Source organism: Fusarium coffeatum (assembly GCF_003316985.1).
Source record: "Fusarium coffeatum strain FIESC_28 chromosome Unknown BRIP53273_contig_211, whole genome shotgun sequence".
NCBI lineage: Eukaryota > Fungi > Ascomycota > Sordariomycetes > Hypocreales > Nectriaceae > Fusarium > Fusarium coffeatum.
The window spans coordinates 1-21,152 of record NW_022158004.1 but is presented as its reverse complement, the minus strand read 5'-3'; the positions used below and the strand labels follow the sequence as shown (position 1 = coordinate 21,152).

The following is a 21,152-nucleotide window of genomic DNA, read 5'->3' as shown; positions in this document are numbered from 1 at the left end:
CCCATCTCAGAAATCCTCTTTGACAAATCACCTTTTCGTTGACTACTTTGTCGACTACCACGCTCTCGTTGACTACCGCCTCATCAATTACCACTTTTTAGTCTACTACCACCTTATTTGACCATCAAGCTTGAAGATTGAGCTTCTGCAGCAAAACACATGCTCAGAAATTGCCATCGACAGGATTCAGCTTCTTCAATTCTCAACTTCGTTGATCCAGCTGATACAAACAAGACCTTCTCTACATTCAATTGTTCAGAGTTTCGTCAATCAGAAGATCTCTATCGCCATCGGCATCAAGAATTCATCAAGACCGAGCGTCATTGATTGCAAGACCTTCTTCAATCATGTGTTCGTAAACCTTCATCGACAGGACATTCATCGACTATCAGTTCAACTTAGACCTCAACTGATTTATAGCCATGCGATCTTCACCCAGAGGACCTGCAACAACACGAATATTCAAGCAAGACTTCTACAGTTATGTCCTATACTACGTCGATTTGGAGGTCGTCTCTTTCTTTCTTTGCCATTTATCGCCCATTGGGAACCGCATCAACAGGAGATCACGCTTCGCTTCATCAAACGCAAGAACCTTTCATCAACTATCGCTTCACAAAAACAACTTCACTGAGTTAAGCTTCATCAAAAGACTTTGGACAGTCATGTCATTACACCAAACTATTCACTCTTCTCCCTTACCTCTTGAGAGCATTACGATGTTAGATTCAGCTTTGCGGGGACGAAACATTTTTTCTACTTTACAGCCATCTCTATCCAAAGTCAAGCTTCTTCAAAATGATGTCCAGCGATAGCTATCTCCTGGTTGATAGTGTTATGAAGACAGCCCCCCCTCAGCTAACAAGTCACAGGTACCCCTTTACGCCCCCAAGAGCCTTCACCTCTAGAGCATTCACTTTTGAAGCACTCACATTTGGAGCATTCACTTCTAGAGCCTCTATCTTCAAAGCTGCCACTCGGGAATCACAGCTTTTCCATCACGGGGCCGCTTCCACCACCGCGTATTGCACAGTCTCTCAGTCAAGCTCCCTCGATAGTGTTCTTCTCGACACTCATCTTGACTTGTGCGCCAACACACTCAACTTCAAAGTCTTCCGCAAAATCGCAGACAGCGAGATATTTCGGTACAACGTTACTGATATTATTTAGGATAACGCTAGACTATCTTTAGAACCTAAGGATGCAATCAAATAGGGTCACCTTTGGTACCTTAGCGACCTATATGAGATTGCAACTAACCATGGCTGCCCTCTCAGGTTTAAGGCGCACAGATAAGACACTGATAAGCCTGAAGATACTGATGAGCCTGAGCTTAGTGTGAAGCCAAGACCCTTAGACTACGATAACTTGAGTGTAGAAGCTTTATGGGACTACTACAAGGGTCCCTTGGAAGACCAGGCACCAGATCCTTCAGTCGAGTTCTGATACCGAGGCTACAACTGTCTCAAGAATACAAGTCTTGACGATACATCACAATGCAACGCTCATTCGCTTCAAAAAACTACAACCACTATACATACTCGAGTGTGAAGGTACGGCAAATATGATCAATCAGAATCATTTGCCATCTTTGGGGGGGATTGTGTATGGACGGAGGAAACAAACGGTAAGTCTTCAACTTTCATACAAGGGCTTACACTAATTCTTTACAGACTCTGCAGACTCGATATATCCTTGCGACTCAATATCATGTTGGTAATTAGTTGCAACAAAAGCTCTGTCATCAAAACCGACTTAGTACCTGTTTATGAATCAAGTTATACTACCAATATGATGTTTCTATCTCTCAAAGAAAGATAGTTCAAGCATTGATATCACCAAACAACAACAGATTATCACGGAGCAGTATATAAGCCAAGTCCTGAAACATGGTTGGTTCTTTATACTTCACCAATCGCGTATCCACAGACAGCAAGCACATGAGTCGTTACCTCAAGTCCAAAACAAAACCAAGAAGTCCAAGAGGTAAGTCATGCAAAAGGGAAATACGAGGAACACAAGGAACACTTGACCAACTTTTCACAGGATCATGGGTCTCACTCTGCCCTCAATTGAGTTTTCAGCATCACCTGTTCCTGCCCTCGGTTTGGTCTCCGACAGCAGCCTTCGACGGGTCACTAGCAGCCACTTTCCTTCTTTGCCTACTATCATGAAAGTCCTAGGACCAAAACCCACTAACTGGGCCATCTCCGAGGCTCTCGATGTCAACGGTACTGTTGGCACAGGCTCGACTCCCACCATAGTAAACATGGTTCTTCAGTTCATCTGGATAACGGGAATCAATATCCATCAAGAGCAACATCAATTCCTGGGACCAGCCAGACAGGTCAATAATGTCACTAAACGGACGAGTCACCCACAAAAGCCCACCAAGAGCAATCCAGCAACCGCAAGAGATCATGCGAGTCACAAAAGCCTACTAAGTGTCGATGATACTATCGGGTTGGGTAACGACACGTGTGATTGAGAGGAAACTTGCATCGTGTGATCTGATTCAATTGAACACGCCGACCGAAGCCTCTGGCTTCGACCCGCCTTGATTCCAGTGGCTGATACAACTTGCACACCTGACCTTACTGAGATTTGACCTAGTGGAGGTCACTATTGATGATACTTTGAAGAGGAAACTTATCCTAGCCTTGCTGTTTAGCAAGCCAAGCAAATTGATCGACCGGAGGCTGGCGTCACCTTACTCTCTATGCAAAAAGGTATCAGGCGAAAGAGATCAGACGACTCCCCAATGGAGTCCCCCCAAGCCAAGCAAGTCAATCGCACAGAGGAGGCCCGCACTGCCTTAAGCTTAATGGAAGGCTAAATCAAAACTATCTGCCAATAGCTAGTTTCCGATAAAAAGCCGAGATGTATGAGGTGACAGGACAGAGGGGCAGAGGGATAGAACGGCGAAAGGCAACGATCTATGACAACTGACTGGAAGAAGGCATCGGTAACAACGCCATCATGAAGAACGCCGTTATCGACTCTGCTATAGCAACGACGACAGAAGGAACAGACGTTCACGATCCGGATTACCTTCTGAGCACCAGAGCAAGGGGGCCGATCACTATTCCCTCGTTCTTCTCCCCAGCCACGGGGCGAATATTCTTGGACACCCGACGAATTTGATGATCCAGCTGTACTATTCAAATGGATGTACCAATACACTCCCGACGAATACAGAACGAAGTGCCGTACTACGGAATGGTTGAACGTGGCTACGAGCATAATGTTACGGAGCTCGTCAATGGCGTCACCAAGATTGTACCTTCAATCAGCCATGTCAAGAATATGATAACCTAGTCACTATGCTTAAACGACCAGGTTTTCGCCGTCTTAATCTTGATCTTTTCACAGGTGTAAGCGAGATTTCAAACTAGACATTATTTCGAAGCAGACTTACATACAAAGCTTTATCAGAAGCAAAGGATCTTCGCTATATCACTATTTATATAAAAACAGATATTACCAACGGCAGAACCATGCAGCTGGTTCGGTAAACTCAGCCAGAAGTACATGTGCCGCCACTAGGTTACTCAGAGGCGCTTGGGACAGGAGGACCTAGCAGTGAAAGCCGGCTCTCAAGGGACGTGCGAGTTTGAAAGCAGTTCCGTGGGTACAAGGAACTCTCCAAAGGGAAAGGTCACCCGACTCCCTGGCTATCTTTATCAGAAGCAAAGGATCTTCGTCATATCACTATCCATATAGCGACAGATATCACCAACGGCAGAACCCGTGCAGTTGTTGCATTCAATCCATCTAGAAGTACACATAACACTGCCGGGTTACTTAGAAGTGCTTGAGTCATAATGAGCCATCGCTGAAAGCCGGTTCTCAAGGAACATTCGCTGATTCCGCTCCGACTGTCTTGCGAACCGGAAATCATTCCGAAGTAGTCTTCTACACGAAGCTTTATCAGAAGCAAAGGATCTTCGCCATGTCACTATCCATACAACAACAGATATCATCAACGGCAGAATGGTTTATCGCCTATCATCCAATAAACCCCCAAATTGTTGGCTCTTTTTGCTACAGACTGTCTTTCCCATTAGCTACTGGTTACTTTTGGAACATTTCAGCATGTCCAATATCTTAGTCACTCCCGCCACCTTGCTATGTTCTACCCGATCTGTTGAGCTGAATAACCCTCGGTTGATCATGGATGCCATGTCATTCCTTCGAAGCGCGCCCCAGAGCACTTCACCAGAAAGCGCATCTAGTGTAGTTAGACCTACAGAGTTAGCAATTGTACCCTATTCTAAGACCTTAGAGGAGGAAGATCTAATCTCCTTTAACCCTCATCTAGAGGCTACGCCTGACAAAAACGAATCCAGTAACGTTTCAAATATCAACTCTTACCAAGATATCTTGCTGGACATCGACGATTAGGTCAAAACTAAGCCTCCTTAATAGCACATTGTCCTTGGTTAATACCCAACACTCAACTTGACCACGGTCAAAATGAAGGAGTGCCACTCGCTTCGAGTTGGCAATCGAGGTCAACTACAAACAATACATTTGTATACCAACATGTTCTGAACTCTCCTCAGTCTGTACATCATTCTACGATTCTTCCTAACTCTGTTGGTCTCCAGACTCTTCTTCCCTCTTCGCAAATTGATGAGCTTTCACATTTGTTCCTCGACGAGTATCCTCGAATAAAGCTCCTTGAAGAGTGCAACATGTCGAAGCCTTGTCACCGCAAGGTCGAATTCGCCCCTCACAACACTCAAGAACCACGAAATGATGGTTCTCTCTGTGCCTAAGTTTGGATGAAGCTGGTTTCTGTCATACCTCATGTATCTATAGTTTTTAGTTGGATAGTAATTCTCAACCTCATTAACGCGTGGTAGATGAACTCACTTGGATGGTGCTTGCTCTATGCCTCAGTTATAGCTTCATTCTTGATCGTCGTGCGTCTGAGTAACCAACACTGACACTCTCCTCTTTCGCCCATGCAGAATGTGCCTGGTCGTTTTAACAACTTCACTTTGCAATCTATTGAGATAGGATATTCACTACAATAACTAGTTCAGAACATTTCTTTGTCACACCTCATCACAAGCACTCCAACCTTTCGCGACACCAAGATGCTTTGAAATACCATTTAGAGCCGATAGCTAGTGTATTGAACAGACACGGAATTATTTAGCAGTGTTTGCTTTGGGGACTACTCATCTGTTAGGATGTCAGAAGAATTAACTGCTAGAAGCACAAGAGATGAAATAATTTGGTTCTTAGACTACTTTATTTTAGCGACCTAAACCTTAGAGGATAGTTTCTTTGATACTCCACCTCTGCTGCGAGGTGGATTTTGGTAGACTTATCCGTAAGTACCGTAATGGAGGTGCGGGAAGGAGTGAAGAGATACCCACTATGTCGTCTGCGTGGCTATTCCGATAGGGCAGGGCAATCAAGGTGTGGTGTCAAATGCAGGGGTCTTATGAATTAAACTGGGTCATCGACATGTATAAAAGGAAGAGGGTTCCCTCCGTTAGAACCTGTGGTCGTTCTAATCAGCATCTATGGGGAGGGAGTTGATCCCGCATACCACATATACTAAAATCACTAGCATTTATTCTAACAAACGACGGCCCCTTTGGCGTACCGGTAACGCGTCCAGATCCAGCTCCCCCAGCTAAGGCTGGGGGTTAACGGATCTGAAAGAACCGGGTTCGACTCCCGGGAGGAGCATATCTTTTTGCCTATTCTACTATCTCCTAACCTCTATGCCTATACCTACATATACTAAAATTATCAGTATGTATCTCAACCAGCAGAGAGCCCCCGTAGCTCAATGGCTAGAGCGTTCAGTATCGTCGTGCGCCACTATCTCTCAAGAGGTGGTCGGTAGACGCGATCTGAGAGATCCGGGTTCAAATCCCGGGGGGAGCATCCCTTTTTTGTTGTTTTGCACAACGGGTCAACAATAACTGCTGCATATGGGTTTTCCATTTGTTTTTGCAGTAAGGGGCAGCAGGCATGTAGTTCATGACAGAGGTCGTTTCGCGCTGGTTAGCCAGACAATGTCGAAAGCTTCGAAGTGAATATCTATGAAATGGCCTTTGACTGGCCATCCTACGAACGAAGGTGTATCCCATCGTAAGATAATATTAGAATGTTGGTCCTCGCAACTATGGTCAAGGCCGCAGGCGAGCGAGGTTGCATATCCCTATTCATGCGACGAAGCGATCAAGCGAAGAAGCTTGGAAACGCCCTGGTCTGAACGAGACCATCACTCCCAGACCTGTCTTCAGCCATTCCTCACGAGTGAATTCAGGTCGATCTCAGGGGAATGCAGCCTACACCACCACACTTATCCTTGTTCAGAGACAACAGATGTCCGCGCCAAGCTCTCTGTTTTCTTTAAGATGGTCAAATAATATGGCTATATGATAAGGAAAGGAGTTGGATTACATTGGTGTTTACTATGACTCTGTAAATGTCTTCTACTATCCCCGTCTGCAATAACCTAGGTAGTTTCTTGCGTTAGCCCTGCGGACATAAGAGTGACCGAATTAACCTTCCTAGACAGTAGTGCAATGTGGCAATGATGTGTTGGGGAAGCCACGCCGCCTTCTAGATCTTGGTTCGTAGCTTGGGGAAACGTGGAAGATGGATGACCAGCGCCTTCTTTAGGAGTGCTTGCTTAGTGGTGAATGTCGTTTTAGGTTGGGAAAGGGAAGCATGTTGCCTTTCAGATCTCGCTTATTCTTGACCGTGCGCTTTCTTTGCTGCTCTTTGTAATGTTTTGTACGCTCAATCCCATTGATCAAGAGTTAGGTTCATTGAGTTGCCATGATTGTCGTATTCTATCTCGAAGACGCATTCTCCAAGCCCTTCATTTAACCGGTTAGAAGCGATATTCTTTAATTCCCAAGAGGTATGAAACTTAGCATTTCCCACTACCGCTATTCTTGTCTCGAGGACATTCTCTATCGTAGAAGGGATTCGTCGTACAAGGGCTTTGCAACTGCAATACCTATCCTTTCCTGAGCCTGATGAAAAAGTCGGGATTCTCGTATGGAAGGTTTGAAGACGAAGGCTCTTGGAGAGATAAAGGGATACCTGTGACTAGTCTTCAGGGACGCTCTCAAAAAGTAGATAGGTATCGCTCTTCTAACAAACCGGAATCTCAACAGGTACTGGATAGGAGAGAAAGGGATAACTTGATTCACCAAAGTTGGGTTGATCAAGTCATAAAGATTTCTGATGGTGGGTATTGGAAGTCTCTTGGTTGAAGGAAGGCTTGATCTTTTCGATGGTCTTGCAGAGTATCTTCTAAGATTTGAACGGTCATTTTACGGTGATTTCTATCCGTAGCGCGAGCGTAATGGGAAGCACATTTGTATATACAGAAGTGATTATGTACCTATGTTGTTTTGTGTTTTTGTGTTTTTGTGTACCTGGGTATCGAGTTTAAGGGGTCAGCCAGGGGCATCAGGTTGGAGCCGTGCCTGACACTGACAAACATTTGCCCAAAAAACAAATAACAAGACAAAACAAAACAAAACAAAAGTTCCGCGGCACCCTGTCTTTTCTCCGCATACCTCTGCTTTCACGAAATCTCAAAACTACACAACTCCTGATCCCTCCCTTCTATTGACCAAGTCACTGTGAAGGGCGAGCTTTAACTTTATTTGTGTGCCGCAATGTAATTAGGTATGTGCATTTGAGTATTTATATACTATATCTAACATCAACCAGTACGTATCGAAGCAACAGCCACCTCCGGGCTTCGTGTTCAAAATTCCGGGACACTGGAGAGCTGTTGAGGTGCCTGCGCCACCGCCGGCCGTGGTCGCGGTAAACATCTCTACCCAGGATCGACATGAATACGATACAAATAAGATAGGCAATGGTAAGCGCGGTGGCCGTGGAGGCCATGATGATGGAGAAGAGATGTGCCACACCATAAGTCCCGGTTGGTCTTTTATATGTTCAATACGCTAATATCCAATACCTAGATGAACGTCAATTTCGATTTCAATGCTGGTGGTGGTGATGGCGGCGGCCAGGCGTGCCGCTACGTAAGTTCCTCTCTTTCATTACTATTATATACTCTCTCTAACATATAAATAGTGTCGCCGCCAGGGCCATTTGACCGGTAACTGCCACAAGCGAGGAGGCCCGTCGCGAGGCCGAAAACCTCCGTGTGGAGGTGGACTTTTTCCGGACCCAGCTTGGGCAGGCCCCTCGGGACGACTCTCCCCAGGAGCCCCCGGCTCCAGGTCCCCCGGCTCCAGCTCTCCCTGCCCCGGCAGCCCCGGCTCTTGCTCCCCCGGCTCTTGCTCCTCCGGCGCCTGCCCTTACACTCGTCCTCCCCGCGCCCACTCCCGCGACTGCCCCTGCTGCTACTGCTACTGATGCTCCTGCCACCGCCGAGTAGCTTCTTCTCCTTCTTCTCCCCCTTGTTTCTGTTATCTACGCCAAACGTAAGGTCTTTTTCGTTCGTTTTGAGGGATATCACGATTAGGGGAATAATCAAGGCGTTCAACGAGGAATAAATGTTTTCACACTCGGACTTGTACGCTGAGAACTCCAACCGAGGATCGCTCTAGGCATAAGAGATGGAATAACTTAGCACCACCAATGTGTAGAGTTGACGAGGGTGATATGAATATAGAGATACCATAGATGAAAAGAAAGGCTGACATTGAGCTACCTGGGTACTTCAACACAAGCGATAACCTCGAGGGTTCAGTTTTTTGGGAATACGACAAGATACGCAATCAACTTTATTAGCAGTGACGGTTGACAGAGGTAGAGCTTCGATTTACAATCTGCTTTCGAGGATCTCGTCGTAAGGTTGCATCAGATTGAAGAAGTTGCGGCTAGCAGACGAGATATGTGTTTGGAAATTACAAAGCCCATTGAATTAGTATAGAATTTCATAACTTGCTTGAGTAAAAGTCATTGAGTTTGTATTGGATAGGCATGTTAAGGTTGGCTGGAATCAAGACGTAAAACAAAAGCCAACTGTTCCACCTCACTTACTTGATTGCAATATGTTACTGTAATGTGACGGCCTAGGTCTTGGTCTTTCAAAGGAGTAACAATTTTATGAATACAAAAGCTATTACAATGTCTCGTTCCAAGGTCTCCAGAATTGGTTCTCCCACGTCGGCATACATTTGACCTGTTCAGGAGGTTCGAATGTCCATTGGATCGCACCATCATCTTCCTGGTCCTCAACCATATCCGACACATAGCCTTTGAGCTTTTTAATATCCGCTGCCCTCTTGTCAGAGTATTCAAGATTCACACTCGGTACTACTGCGATCTTCCTATAGCCTCTATGCCAGAGATCCTTGCACAACAACGTTGGCTCTCCCTGTACACACTCCTTCTCATGAACATCTCTGAACTTTAGGCCATGTAGCAAAGGAGCAGCGGTGATCGTAATTGCACCGTTCCAACAAGCAAACACTTGAAATGGCTTCTTGGCATCATAGCGCGAACGGGTCTCAAAATCGTTTGGGAAGAGATTCCACGCAGAGTTCCAATTACCATCCAAGCCGACCTCGAAAAAGCCATCTCCTTTTAAAGTCCTAGAAACCCACACGTCATAGAATGTCGGATTTTCTCCAGCGTAGGTCCAATCCATCCCACAGGTCATATCTGCGTTCAAGTTTTGCTTTTGCAAAGCGAGCTCTAAGATATCCTCTGGGCAGGCAGCCACATCGTTGAGAAAGATAACAGTAGTATTGTCTGAAACTGGAACCTTCTTCTGAACCAATGGTTGAAGAGCCAAGTTGCGCAGCTGGGCGAGTTTGCGAATGCGCGCGCTTTTTGCTGGGTTGATCTTTGAGTTGCTGTAGAAGTACCTTAGGCCCAGGTCTTGGAAGAAGGGATCAAGAGCCGAGAGGATATCAGAGGTTCCGTCAGGTGAGTTCCCTTCAACTATGGATAAAGCGCATCGATCAGTACCTAGAAAGCGGACGGTTTCGACAATGCTTCCTAATAATCGCGGAAGAATGTCCTTGCAGTTTCGTAAGTTGAGGGCAAAGAAGTAATCGATCTTATGATCCTGATTGTCCTCGCCTCGTGGAGACCCCTGCGATTGCAATATGCCATAGCGGTCCACATTCAGAGCAGGACACCTTAGTCTTGGTAGGACAGTTGAGTTTGAGTCGAGTATAGCTGAGATGTAAGGCGAGATACGTTCAGCTGATAGAATCGTGCCTGTCAAGGTTAATATCCACAACATCAAGGAACGATCGACATAGTTACCATTCGATATGGTTGGAGGAGATATAGCGGTTGCAGTTGGACTTGGCTTAGATGAGGCTCTTGTTGGTGCCTGGGTGCTCGTGGGAATAACATTTGACTGCTGTATCTTATTAGGCTCCACAGGAATATAAGAACTGGACGGCCAAGTTAAGTGTTCACGTCCAAGATATAAGCATGTGACAATCAACAAGAAGCAAAATGCTGCCAGCAGCGGCGTCACAATCGATCTGCGAAGCATTTGAAGCAGTGAAGGTTTAACAAACTATGAAAGAGGGAAAGAAATAAAGGTCAACAATTGAATGAGTGAATGAGTGACAATCAACAGCCAACCCAACCTCCACTAATCGGAACAGGGAATCACTGCATGGTATCCATGGATATTTTTGGGTTCGTTTAAGCGCCCGGTCTCTGGGTGGCTACCCTGGTTATTGACCAGCCAGGAAGAAATGATATGATCTTAGTCAGTAAGGCTGAGTAGAGATCCTTAGAATCAAGTTATGGTAATGTTTACGTAGAAAGCATAATCTAGTCTCAGCATTAGTTAACTGATGTCTCAAGTCAAAGGTATATTTATTCTGAAGATTTCACAAGATGCCGCCAATTCCGATCACACCCATGATCCTTGGCATATGCATGTTGGTCGTTCTCAATGTCGCTTTGACTACCAACCAACAGATGATCACCAGGTAGCAGACACAAAGATATCAGTATCTCTATTAACAAGACTTGAGTGAATATGGACTACAAAGTATCCAAAATGAGTCTCGTTCTCAAATGGATGAAAATTTTGTCGCAGCAGAAGCATGAGACCGTGTGATTCGAACAAGAACAAGTCAAAATACTATCAGTCAACGGTAGAGAAAAGAATGATACCTCTGGGTACTCTGTGTTGAGCGGAATCCTCAGACCATGAACAACAGCAGCAAGGAATAGCCCAATCATAGCCTTAATAGATGCGCCCCAAGTCTCCGGTAACAGATACCCATGTAAGTGGTAAGTCTCTTCACGTCGGGTCAAGTTATTGAAGAGTAATAAGGTGAGGCTATGGCCCCTTTAGTTTCAACAGAACTCAGCTGTCTTTTACTTACCTAATCTTCCACGAACGAGTGAACCACACACATCATGAAGCCTCTACAACTGTCTTGCTTACTTGTTCTTTCCCAATTACATACCTCACTGGGCCTTGCTCTCCATGCGGTATTTCCTTCCGTGACCAGAGCCTCCTTTGGAGCTCAACCAAGTCCTCATCTCGAACCGCGAGCGGCCATCAGCACAGAACTCTCAACATGTGGCTATCTAAATGGCGACCCGGACAAGGAGAGAACAGCAGATCCTGAGTTCAACTGTCGTGTGGATACAAGGAACGGACTATGGGGTTTCTGCCCAACTACCGTTCTGACGGCTTCAGATTGTGGTCTGGCGGGAGCATGCAGAGATCATGGAGCATGTGAAAAGGGCTGCGGCATGACTGATACGGACTTGACTACATTCACTTGGTATGTCAGAAGGAGAGCATTTCTAAACTATCCCGACTAATAGATGAATAGTGACCGCAAGTCCTTTTGCTCATTCGCCCTCCTCACTTTCGGCGTTGACCAAACGTACACTTACATTGCTTGCGGCGCCAAAGCAACAACCGAGAATTACCTCGTCACGCCGCTTGAAGCAACAGATGTAACAACAACAAGCGAAAAGACCACATCCCAAACACAGACATCATCAGTCATGGCAAGCGTCACAACGTCAAGTACTATCGAGACCTCAGAAAGTACCTCCAGTGAAACGACAAACAGTTCTTCGGCAACCGAATCTTCTGAGAGCACTCCAATTGGTGCCATCATCGGGGGTGTCTTGGGCGGTCTTGTCGTAGTTTGCGTAACTGTCATCGCAGGAATCTTTCTCCTTAGAAAGAATAGCCGCAAAGATAATGATGGCAAAGCTGCCAGCCCAGAGCATGATGACACAAAGACTTTCTGGAAGGGGAACGAAATAAAAGAGCCACAAGAGTTGGAAGGTTGGAGCCTTCAAGAGATGCCAGGCAATACAAAACAGTATCATCACAGCCCGGCAGAGCTGGCTGCATAGTTCACGAATCCAGCATCCATAGGCAGTTGCCGCATGTTGAGAGTTGTAAAGGTTTCAATGATTTGGAGGGACTCGGTAATTGGATATATAAGTAGTCATGAATGATACGCAAATTAATTCGAAATGTAACCAATTCCTAATTTACCCCTAAGCCGGTGTCATTCATTCGTCTCGGTCGTGTCCGTCTAATAGGATGGTCTAAAAGTTTGCACAGATATTATGCCTTCAAATCTTGATATCCGATATACGTATAGCCCTCAAACCGGTATCCAGTCCTTCAGCCAGGGGTGAGACTGCTTTAATAGGGGAATGTATGCATTGCTCAAACTGCGATCGCCAACCATACTCCCGAGGCTATGGCTAAGCATATGCAAGGTAGCTCTGCGAGAAGTCTCGAGCTTAATGGGAGGGACAGGTGCGGAACAATTGGAAGTAATGATATCAAGGTTATCCGGAACGCTTGATACAAACCGCTTCGTCTCTTTGCGATAGCCAGCATGTGTAGAAGGCTTGAAATCCGCGTCGTCTCTTGCCCACCAGGTCCAATGACGATATTCACGATGGTGGCCTCGCTCTAACCAAGGATATAGGTCAGGTTCGACTGTGCTTTTGGGTATTGATCCAAATGGAAGCCAACCATAGAAAAGGGGCCAAGGATCGCGAAGGGTCATCGTATGGCGGTGTTGTAGTAGAGAAGCTCTGGGAATAGATGTCGCAAGATCCTGGTAGGTAGTAGACGCAATGTTGTCCTGATACGATTGCGGTGCGCCAGTCCAAGCTGCTGAAACAATATCTGGACGAGACAGTGTATCGTATGAACATCCCTCATCGAGAGTAGCGAGGTAGCTACGGATGAGGTCCATAATCTTTGAGTTACCAAGGAGAAAAAGACCATGCCACCACATGGCAACACGTGGACGCCTTAAGAGAAAAATCTTGATGAGCATCTCAAAGTCACAGCTATTCAAGGCCAGCTCAAGGACATTTTCGATGCCTGCCAGCCATGGGCTAACGAGGTTGCACTGGATGTCTGGTTGCCAAAAGATACTCCATAAAACAGGTCCAAGGGAATATGGGTGCATGCTCAGTGTCATGTAGTAGCGTGCGTCTTCCGTGTATCGATGAATATCAGCCTTTTGTTCAGCATTCAAAGGTGCCGTCTTCCCTGGCCTCAACCATGGTCTGGGTAGATGTGGCTGCAGCTTTGCCATGCGATAGAATGGAATCGCGAGGCTTGCAAGAAACGCTGCCTTGATGGGAGACAAGGTAGTTGGGCTTTTGGAACCGACTGGATGGTCAATACCAAATAGTTCGCAGAACTCGATGAGAAGGTCTGTGGCCTCAGTCGAGGTGGGAGGTTCTGCATCAGAATCGAATGAGACCTGCTCTTCCGTAGCTATGACGAAGCGCACATCACTTTTGAATCGCGCATCCCATGGCGTGTATGTGCCGTCAACAGCCCATCCTGGGTTTGGGGCCAAAACTGCACAGAGCCATTGAACAAGGCGGCAAGATGTTTCTTTAGGTAGTTGAACTAGAATATCATTTTGGGAAAGTTCTCCAACGTCGCATAATGGAATCGGATGAATGTATGAGGTGAAATGAACCTTTTTGTTTTGAGATTGCAGCTGCCGTAGAGAAAGCACATATCCCCAGCAGAGAGTCAGGATTGCGAGCCCCTGAGGAGAATTAGGTGCATCTGCTGTGCCCGCCGGGTTACCATAACATGTGCTTCTGTCCGACGAAATGCAGCATTCAATGGGAGATGGATAAGCAAGCCGGAAATATTTAGGCTGGCCTGTGATCGTCTGAAGATCAAGTTCGGACCTTGATCCCGGCTCGGGGTCAGGTCCTAAATAAAAACACGGGCTTCCAGCTAAGACACCGCTTGGCGGCAAGGATTCCGGCAACGGAGGTATATCCTGTAGCATGATAGAAGGACTGAGTCCAGCTGGGAAAGTGCCTCGTGGTAGAGATAAACTTTGATCAACGAGGTTTTGCCATGTCGCGAGACTGTTGTTATAGGTGTGGCGGATCTCAACTTCATTTGGGATGAGAGGATCTTCCGTATCATCAGCGATAGCGAGGGGTTTTAGCTGCGATGGTAGCTGGGATAGATCTTGGGCGTTCGACGCAATGGATTTGGTATTTTGAGAGAACCGGGCTTGTAGGTCGTCATCATTCTCTTTGATCTGAGGGAGGATAGCTTCAGAAAGACCGGTTACGATGATTGAACTCGGAAGAGGGCGATCGAAAGAAGTTTCAATATCCGTATCATAATCTCCATTCAAGACCCAGGACCGAACATGGTCCATTTCCGAGTCCCACGCCATCTTCATTGTGAAGTTGATTTGCGGATTTCTTTTTGTAAGTGCTGAAAGCGACAACAGTCAATTCAGCGTAGGGTAGTAGCGACGACAAATTACAAGTAATGATAAAGACATTAGATGAGAAGAAGGGAAAGAAAGTAGAACATGACAGATATAAGGATAAAGAGAAAGGGGACGATATTAGAGAAAAGCTGAAGACTCGGGTGGGCTTCCACTCCGGGAGAGCTCGTGGTGTATAAGAAGCAAATAAGTCGGATACTATATGCAAGAAGAGATTCAGGCCGGGGGCGGGTATCTATTGATACGCGGCAGGCCTCATCTCGCGTGTCGGTGACTGTTCATTGCAGTTGGGACTGACATCTGCTCATTGTCTTCCTTGACAGGATGTTACTGGTATCAACACTGGTTGGACACCGAACGGGCTCAGCTGGTTTGGCGGGGGTGTAGGAAAGGAACTTGACAGTTTAGAGGTTGGAAGGACAAGAAACAAGAGGTCAAAGAGTACAGTACCGTACCGTACCAGAGACAAGGCACGGGAGGTTGCAGCGAAATGTCATGTTGCGGGAAAGACATCCCTGTCGATGTCGACATAAAACACAGGAAGAGCAGTCTTGTAAGTATAAACAAAGCAACTTCTAAACAAATGGGGGACGGGGGGAAACAAGGGTGTCGAGAAGACAAGGTTGTTTCTTTGCTTTTTTCTTTAGCCCCTCCACATGAACGCAATCGCATCTGCACTCTAGAGGAGGAAGAATCGAGGAGCCTGGAACTAGGGAGCAGAAGCACTCCACGCGGCTGATGTCTGTCGGTTCAGTGAGAAGCAGGGAAGATATCGTGCTGCCATGAGGATGCCGTGTCTTGCGTGTCTCTTGCATCGACTGCTTGGGTGGGCATCTATTTAGACTCTTTGTTAGTGGGCCTTGTTGCTTTTGCTTGTTGAACCATGAGACCGTTACAATTCCACCACCAAGGATTAATAGACCCTTTGCTTCCATCAAGACAACATTCGATTAACTGACTCGTCCGTGCGTCAATCACGTTCCGAGATCGTCATTGCCTGTCAAAAAACCGAGTTACCGCTTCAAGGGTCTGTCTGGCTCTTAAATTTGAAAAGCAAAATATGGATACGAATACCCTTGACCTTTCAGCTGGGTCAATGTGCACCACCTCACCAAAAGCGCAGTGCAACGCCCCTAAGCTGCAGGTGGTCTCTGCTCGATCAAGATATGGATGTCATATGGGTCCGAGAGCCTCGATGTTGGTCGCACAGCGGCTGATAGACGTCCACCGCATATTCACTGTTGACTCAGCACAGAGCATCAGCATCATCTGCATCTTGTGGATGCAGCTAGGACTAGGGTGTTCTGCCGTAGCGTTGCAGTGCGGGATCTGGATTTGCAAACCAGCAGACAGTCAATCACTGGTGCCATGATGCAGCATCCATCACTTCTTTGATCGTTCCCATGGACCGAGTACACGCCTGGCAATTGTTACCTGCATATGTGCAGACGTGTGACATTGACAGGACTAGGGATTCAGTTGGATGTGTGAGACTCCGGCCGAGGAAGAATTGCGGTAGGTGAGTCAACTGAATAGAAAAAGAAAAGAAAGGTTGGGCAGTCAGACATGGAAAAAGAAACAAGTCCCTGGACCGACAAGTGGACGTTGTTCATCATAGTGACACGGAGCTAACGGCGTTACAACGAAAAAAGGAGCAATTGATGAGATTCGTAGGTTACACTTATCTTTTTACATTGGGGAGGAGAATATGGGAGACTTTTGGGCTCGGTTTCTCCCGCTGTCCCTATGAAGCTTCCCTTGATGGAGTGGAGGTCATGGAAGTAAAGAGTTGTAACTTGTTGCCGATAGGCTACTTCGACCTCATTGTAATACACACATACTACTCACTTCTCACTTTTTCTGCAATACCACGCGCAGATCAATCCTTCTCACTTCAATCCCGCGCTCAGCCTCAACTGCAAACCACAGGTATCCAGTAATTCTTCTGACGCCTGAACCGCGCGATAGGTGCCGTGGATACACTGCTACAGTACAGTACATAGTAGACTATGGGTCGGCACAGCGGTACATTTCCGAGACAATCCCAGTCAATTCGGAACATTTTCCAGGTATCAGGGTATCAGAGAATAAGTGGGCACCGAGAGCCAAAATAGCTCATACACTTGAGGCCTATCAACCCAGTTTTTAAGGCGACTTTATTTTGACACCTCATGCCCAGGGATAATTCTTCTGCTAACCAGTGGCTAAGGCCTTGAAAAATTCCTGTCATCCTCTCATCCAAAAGTTTAATCACCAGCATTTGATTGTATGTAAGTTTGCTACATCGAACCATTGTTTGTTTCTTCTTTGAAGCCATATGTTTCAATTTGCGGCGTGGCACAAAGCGACTGACTTAGCTCCAGCAGATTCTGCATATTCTACAATTCAATTCTCCAGCGCAAACTACAGCCACCAATAATGAAGAGCAAGCGCGCAAGAGAGGCCACCGAGGTCGACGAAAAGCCTGTTGTCTCTGTTGATGCCGAGGCACCTGCGAAGAAGCGCAAGCGTGAGGACGACGGCGCCGACGTCAAGAAAGCCAAGAAGGAGAAGCGAGATAAGAAGTTCAAGAAGGAGTCGCGCAAGGAGCGCAAAGACAAGCGCAAAGATCTTCAAGACCTCCCCGAACAAGACGACGATGTTGAAGAAGCCGAAGACACCGCCATGGCTGGCGCCGAAGACAAGCCTACGGATGCCGCTGTAGATACTGAAAAGTCTGCCAAGAAGGATAAGAAGAAGAAGGACAAGAAGGACAAGACCGAAGAACCACAGCAGAAGGACGTCAGTGCTGATACTGAAACCAACGACGAACCCAAGAAGAGCAAGAAGGACAAGAAGAAGAAGAAGACTAAGACAACAGACACGGCCGCCATCAACGATGAGTCTGCTGGCGCAGAGGCGGATGCAGCCGATGCTGATGCCAACACCAACGGCAAAGCGGACCGACATATTGTCTTTGTTGGCAACTTGCCCTTCACCGCCACCGCCGAAACCATCAGAGCCCATTTTGCCTCTTTGAATCCGGTGGGAGTCCGCTGCATGAGTAATCCCAAGGACGATAAGCCCTGCCGTGGCATTGCATTTGTCGAGTTCGCCAAGGTCTGGCATATGCGAACATGTCTTGATAAGTTCCACCACTCCGAGTTCTCGGATGGCACCTCTTACCCTCGTCGCATCAATGTCGAGTTAACGTGAGTTTCTCCTTATTTTTGCTATCCAGCAACCTGTGTCCCCTCACATTTCACCCAATTCCCCACAGCCGTCCAATGCGTTCTGTGTAATATCTAGCGCGGCCAGTCTTGCTTGACTTGCGACCGACATTTCCATGCATTAAAAGCAATTGATATATCACACTATTGTAAAGCAATACTAACATCTTTCTAACAGCGCCGGCGGAGGTGGAAAGACAAAGAAACGCCAGGACAAGATCAAGGAGAAGAACCTCAAACTCAATGAGAACCGCGCCAAACGCATCGAGCGCGAGAGAGTGGAAAAGGAAGAGAACGCCAGGGCCAATGCTGATACCCGTTCAGCAGGCAACGATGGCATTCACCCCAGCCGACGTGCCCATATTCCTGGTAATCACCGATAAGTCAGGATTCCTTGAATATGGCCAAGGCTTGGTCAGATAACCCAAAACGATACGAACCAGCTTAGCGACGTTTTCTCAGTGCGCTTTAATGAATGATATTAGGGTCGGATACACAAAAGTTGTGGAATTGCAAGTTAGAGCCAGTGAGAGATACCCCAGGAAGGATCATGAATCTCACAAATGTAGATAATGAACGATGGATCAACTAATGACTATCCGTCTACTCAAAGTTAAAGCCACACCATATCTCCTTGAACCCCCGACTGTGCACATCCCGCACCTCCGGTCGCATACCTAATTAGAAGCCTAATGGACGAAAAACAGATCCTTAATTTCCTAATATTTTACTAAAAAGTCTAAGTACTTATGATTACATGACGATGGAAGTGCGGGATATGCACAGCTGGGGGCTCAATCTCAGAAGTGACCGGCAATATACTATGATGAATGAGTTGCATCCTGCGTGCGTTTTCAACTGAAGCAGATGTGTAATCTATAAAAGCCTAGAAATTTTATAGCACAGCGAAATGTCAAAGAGCAACAGTCGTATGTCCAGATGCAGACTGGTTCTTGAATTACTGGCAAAATCGGTATAAACTCCGCGAGGAGATGACAGCGTGAGGTAGTAAAATAGAAAATAGCAAAGGTTGGAAACCCACATGATTGCAGATAAAGAAAACCCAAAAGTCATTCAAGAACCGCCTCGCAAATAAAAGTCATCGTCATATGCAGTTGCTGCCTTTCGCATGATTGTTTGCGTATGGATATCGATCCAGGGAGCAGACAGATAACGGGCTCGCTGAAAAAAATGCAATTGCCCCAGTTCAGTTCAATCCAGCCTAACCGTTTCCCAGGGATATCTCGTCACAAGACCGCCGTCTTGTTATCGCCAGATGCCGTGCTTGTTGTTAAGCATCCGTCCAGAATTCTTCATGTCGTTTCGCGTCGTCCAGACGCTTTCGTTGAGTTGATAAACTCAAACGCACGTGTGCCATACGCGCAGTGATAACGTTCATTAAATGGTATCTACAGAATGGAGCACTTGTTCTTCTTTTGCTTCGAAGGTGTGGGTCGAGGGTTGAGAACGGCTCTGGTGTGATGTTAGGACACAGTGGACAAAGGTTGAGGATTGGGACCTACCGGATGGCCTCGTCAAAGACGCTCTTGAGGTTTCTTTGGGTCAAGGCGGAACACTCGAGATACTTGTAGGCCTTGATCTCCTTGGCGCAGGTCAGCGCCTGCTCGTATGATACAGGCTCCATGCGCTTTTGTCGGAGCGACTCAAGGGTGGATGCGTCCTCTCGAAGATCGAGCTTGGTTCCGACAAGGATAATGGGAATGTTGGGCGCATGGTGATCGATCTCGGGGTACCACTAGAGGTGTCAGCAGAGTCAACCTGTTGTGACGGGAAGCTCCCAGTTTACCTTTGCCTTAACGTTGTCGAATGATGGGGGGCTGACGATGGAGAAACAGATCAGGAAGACGTCAGTTTGAGGGTATGAAAGGGGTCGCAGTCTGTCGTAATCCTCCTGACCAGCAGTATCCCAAAGGCCAAGGCTAATAGGCTTGCCATCTACCATGACACTCGCTGAGTAGTTATCGAAGACGGTAGGGATGTATTCGCCGGGGAATGCATTTGTGGTGTAGGAAATGAGTAGACAGGTCTAGATACACAGTCAGGGGGAGCTTCTTGTCGTGATAGCCATCGCGTGGTAAGCGACACTTTGTTGTCCGACGTACCTTTCCAACAGCACCATCACCAGTTACCACACACTGTAGCAGCGGTCAGCCAACCAACCAGGTATTGCGTCAGGTAACCTGTGGCTCAACAAACCTTCAATGATTGCACACCGGGCTGAGCCATTGTTGCAATCGAATATGAGAAAAACAGGAGCAATTAGGTATAAAGTCGAAGGGTTGATCGGAGCGAAGCGCAACAAATTGTTCAGTCGAGGGGCAGATGAAGATGGAATGGACGGGCGGCGATGCCTGTTGTGTCTGTAGATGTAATGCACAGCAGAGCAGAGCAGAGCCCAGACTGGATTGAGACCGAGAGGGGCACGGAAAGGACTCGAGGCCGGATAACGGAACAGAACAGATGCAACGATGACGATTTGCGATGCGACAAGTAGCGACAAAACTCGAATGGATCCTCAGGTGAGTTTCACAGCTGCATAAAAAGATAGGTTAGAGAAGAAACTTGACACAAAACCGAGGTGTAGTTCACGCGTTTTGTGCCGCAGAAGGTGAGGCCACAGGAGGAGGTTCAACGATGGGAGTGATCCACCTCTATCAGTATCAGTGGACTAGACTGGACTAGACGCCCCAAGCCCAGCGAGACCACGAGAGAGGCGCCCAGGATAAGGGCGCCATCCACCAGTAGCAGCCTCTAGCATGAGTAGCCACCTCCGGTGCCACCTCAGGTTGGTGTTGGGGCCTGCTAAAATCCCCTGCTAACAGTAATAAGCCAAGACCTAGCCTTGCCGACGAACTTATCCAGTCCATGACTATCAAGAACATACTCGTTCCAGAGCTGTACTGTAGGCGCCTGTCGACTGGGAGTGGGGGGATATTCAAGGGCCTCGAGCCAACCAAGCACCGCGGATTGGGGTAGAGGGAGCTCACCTGCTATATTGGCTGTCTTGTTGCGGTAAGGATTCGTTCTTGACGGCCGCCTGGTTGAGAAGATCTCTCGGTTGCGGCTGGGGAATGATTTTGACCTGAAGTAAGGAAAAGTCCGGCAAGACGTAAGTGATGGATGATGTATAGGTTTTAAGACCGAACTGAACCAGGATATTTATCCAAATGGCAGGAATGTTTTTTTTTTTTTTTTTCAA

General features: G+C 46.9%; 6 protein-coding genes across 6 annotated transcripts; 3 read left to right on the top strand and 3 right to left on the bottom strand.

Annotated features, from left to right (window-relative positions):
- Positions 1 to 7,982: 7,982 nt before the first annotated feature.
- FIESC28_08755 (uncharacterized protein) lies at positions 7,983 to 8,404 on the top strand (the record flags this gene model as incomplete). Its single annotated transcript, XM_031162893.1, has 2 exons — positions 7,983 to 8,045; positions 8,141 to 8,404. The coding sequence occupies 2 exons, from the start codon at positions 7,983 to 7,985 to the stop codon at positions 8,402 to 8,404; spliced, it is 327 nt and encodes a 108-aa protein (XP_031013022.1).
- Positions 8,405 to 9,094: 690 nt separating this feature from the next.
- On the bottom strand, positions 9,095 to 10,225 carry FIESC28_08754 (uncharacterized protein; the record flags this gene model as incomplete). The annotated part of the gene is made up of 1 exon (XM_031162892.1): positions 9,095 to 10,225. One exon carries the CDS (start codon positions 10,223 to 10,225, stop codon positions 9,095 to 9,097), a length of 1,131 nt encoding a protein of 376 aa, XP_031013021.1.
- A 1,145-nt stretch (positions 10,226 to 11,370) lies between these two features.
- FIESC28_08753 (uncharacterized protein) lies at positions 11,371 to 12,333 on the top strand (the record flags this gene model as incomplete). Its single annotated transcript, XM_031162891.1, has 2 exons — positions 11,371 to 11,744; positions 11,796 to 12,333. The coding sequence occupies 2 exons, from the start codon at positions 11,371 to 11,373 to the stop codon at positions 12,331 to 12,333; spliced, it is 912 nt and encodes a 303-aa protein (XP_031013020.1).
- A 257-nt stretch (positions 12,334 to 12,590) lies between these two features.
- Positions 12,591 to 14,672, bottom strand: FIESC28_08752 (uncharacterized protein; the record flags this gene model as incomplete). The annotated part of the gene is made up of 1 exon (XM_031162890.1): positions 12,591 to 14,672. One exon carries the CDS (start codon positions 14,670 to 14,672, stop codon positions 12,591 to 12,593), a length of 2,082 nt encoding a protein of 693 aa, XP_031013019.1.
- A 2,469-nt stretch (positions 14,673 to 17,141) lies between these two features.
- On the top strand, positions 17,142 to 18,315 carry FIESC28_08751 (uncharacterized protein; the record flags this gene model as incomplete). Its single annotated transcript, XM_031162889.1, has 2 exons — positions 17,142 to 17,914; positions 18,111 to 18,315. The coding sequence occupies 2 exons, from the start codon at positions 17,142 to 17,144 to the stop codon at positions 18,313 to 18,315; spliced, it is 978 nt and encodes a 325-aa protein (XP_031013018.1).
- A 1,026-nt stretch (positions 18,316 to 19,341) lies between these two features.
- FIESC28_08750 (uncharacterized protein) lies at positions 19,342 to 20,179 on the bottom strand (the record flags this gene model as incomplete). The annotated part of the gene is made up of 5 exons (XM_031162888.1): positions 19,342 to 19,405; positions 19,456 to 19,688; positions 19,740 to 19,979; positions 20,056 to 20,088; positions 20,150 to 20,179. 5 exons carry the CDS (start codon positions 20,177 to 20,179, stop codon positions 19,342 to 19,344), a joined length of 600 nt encoding a protein of 199 aa, XP_031013017.1.
- Positions 20,180 to 21,152: the final 973 nt, after the last annotated feature.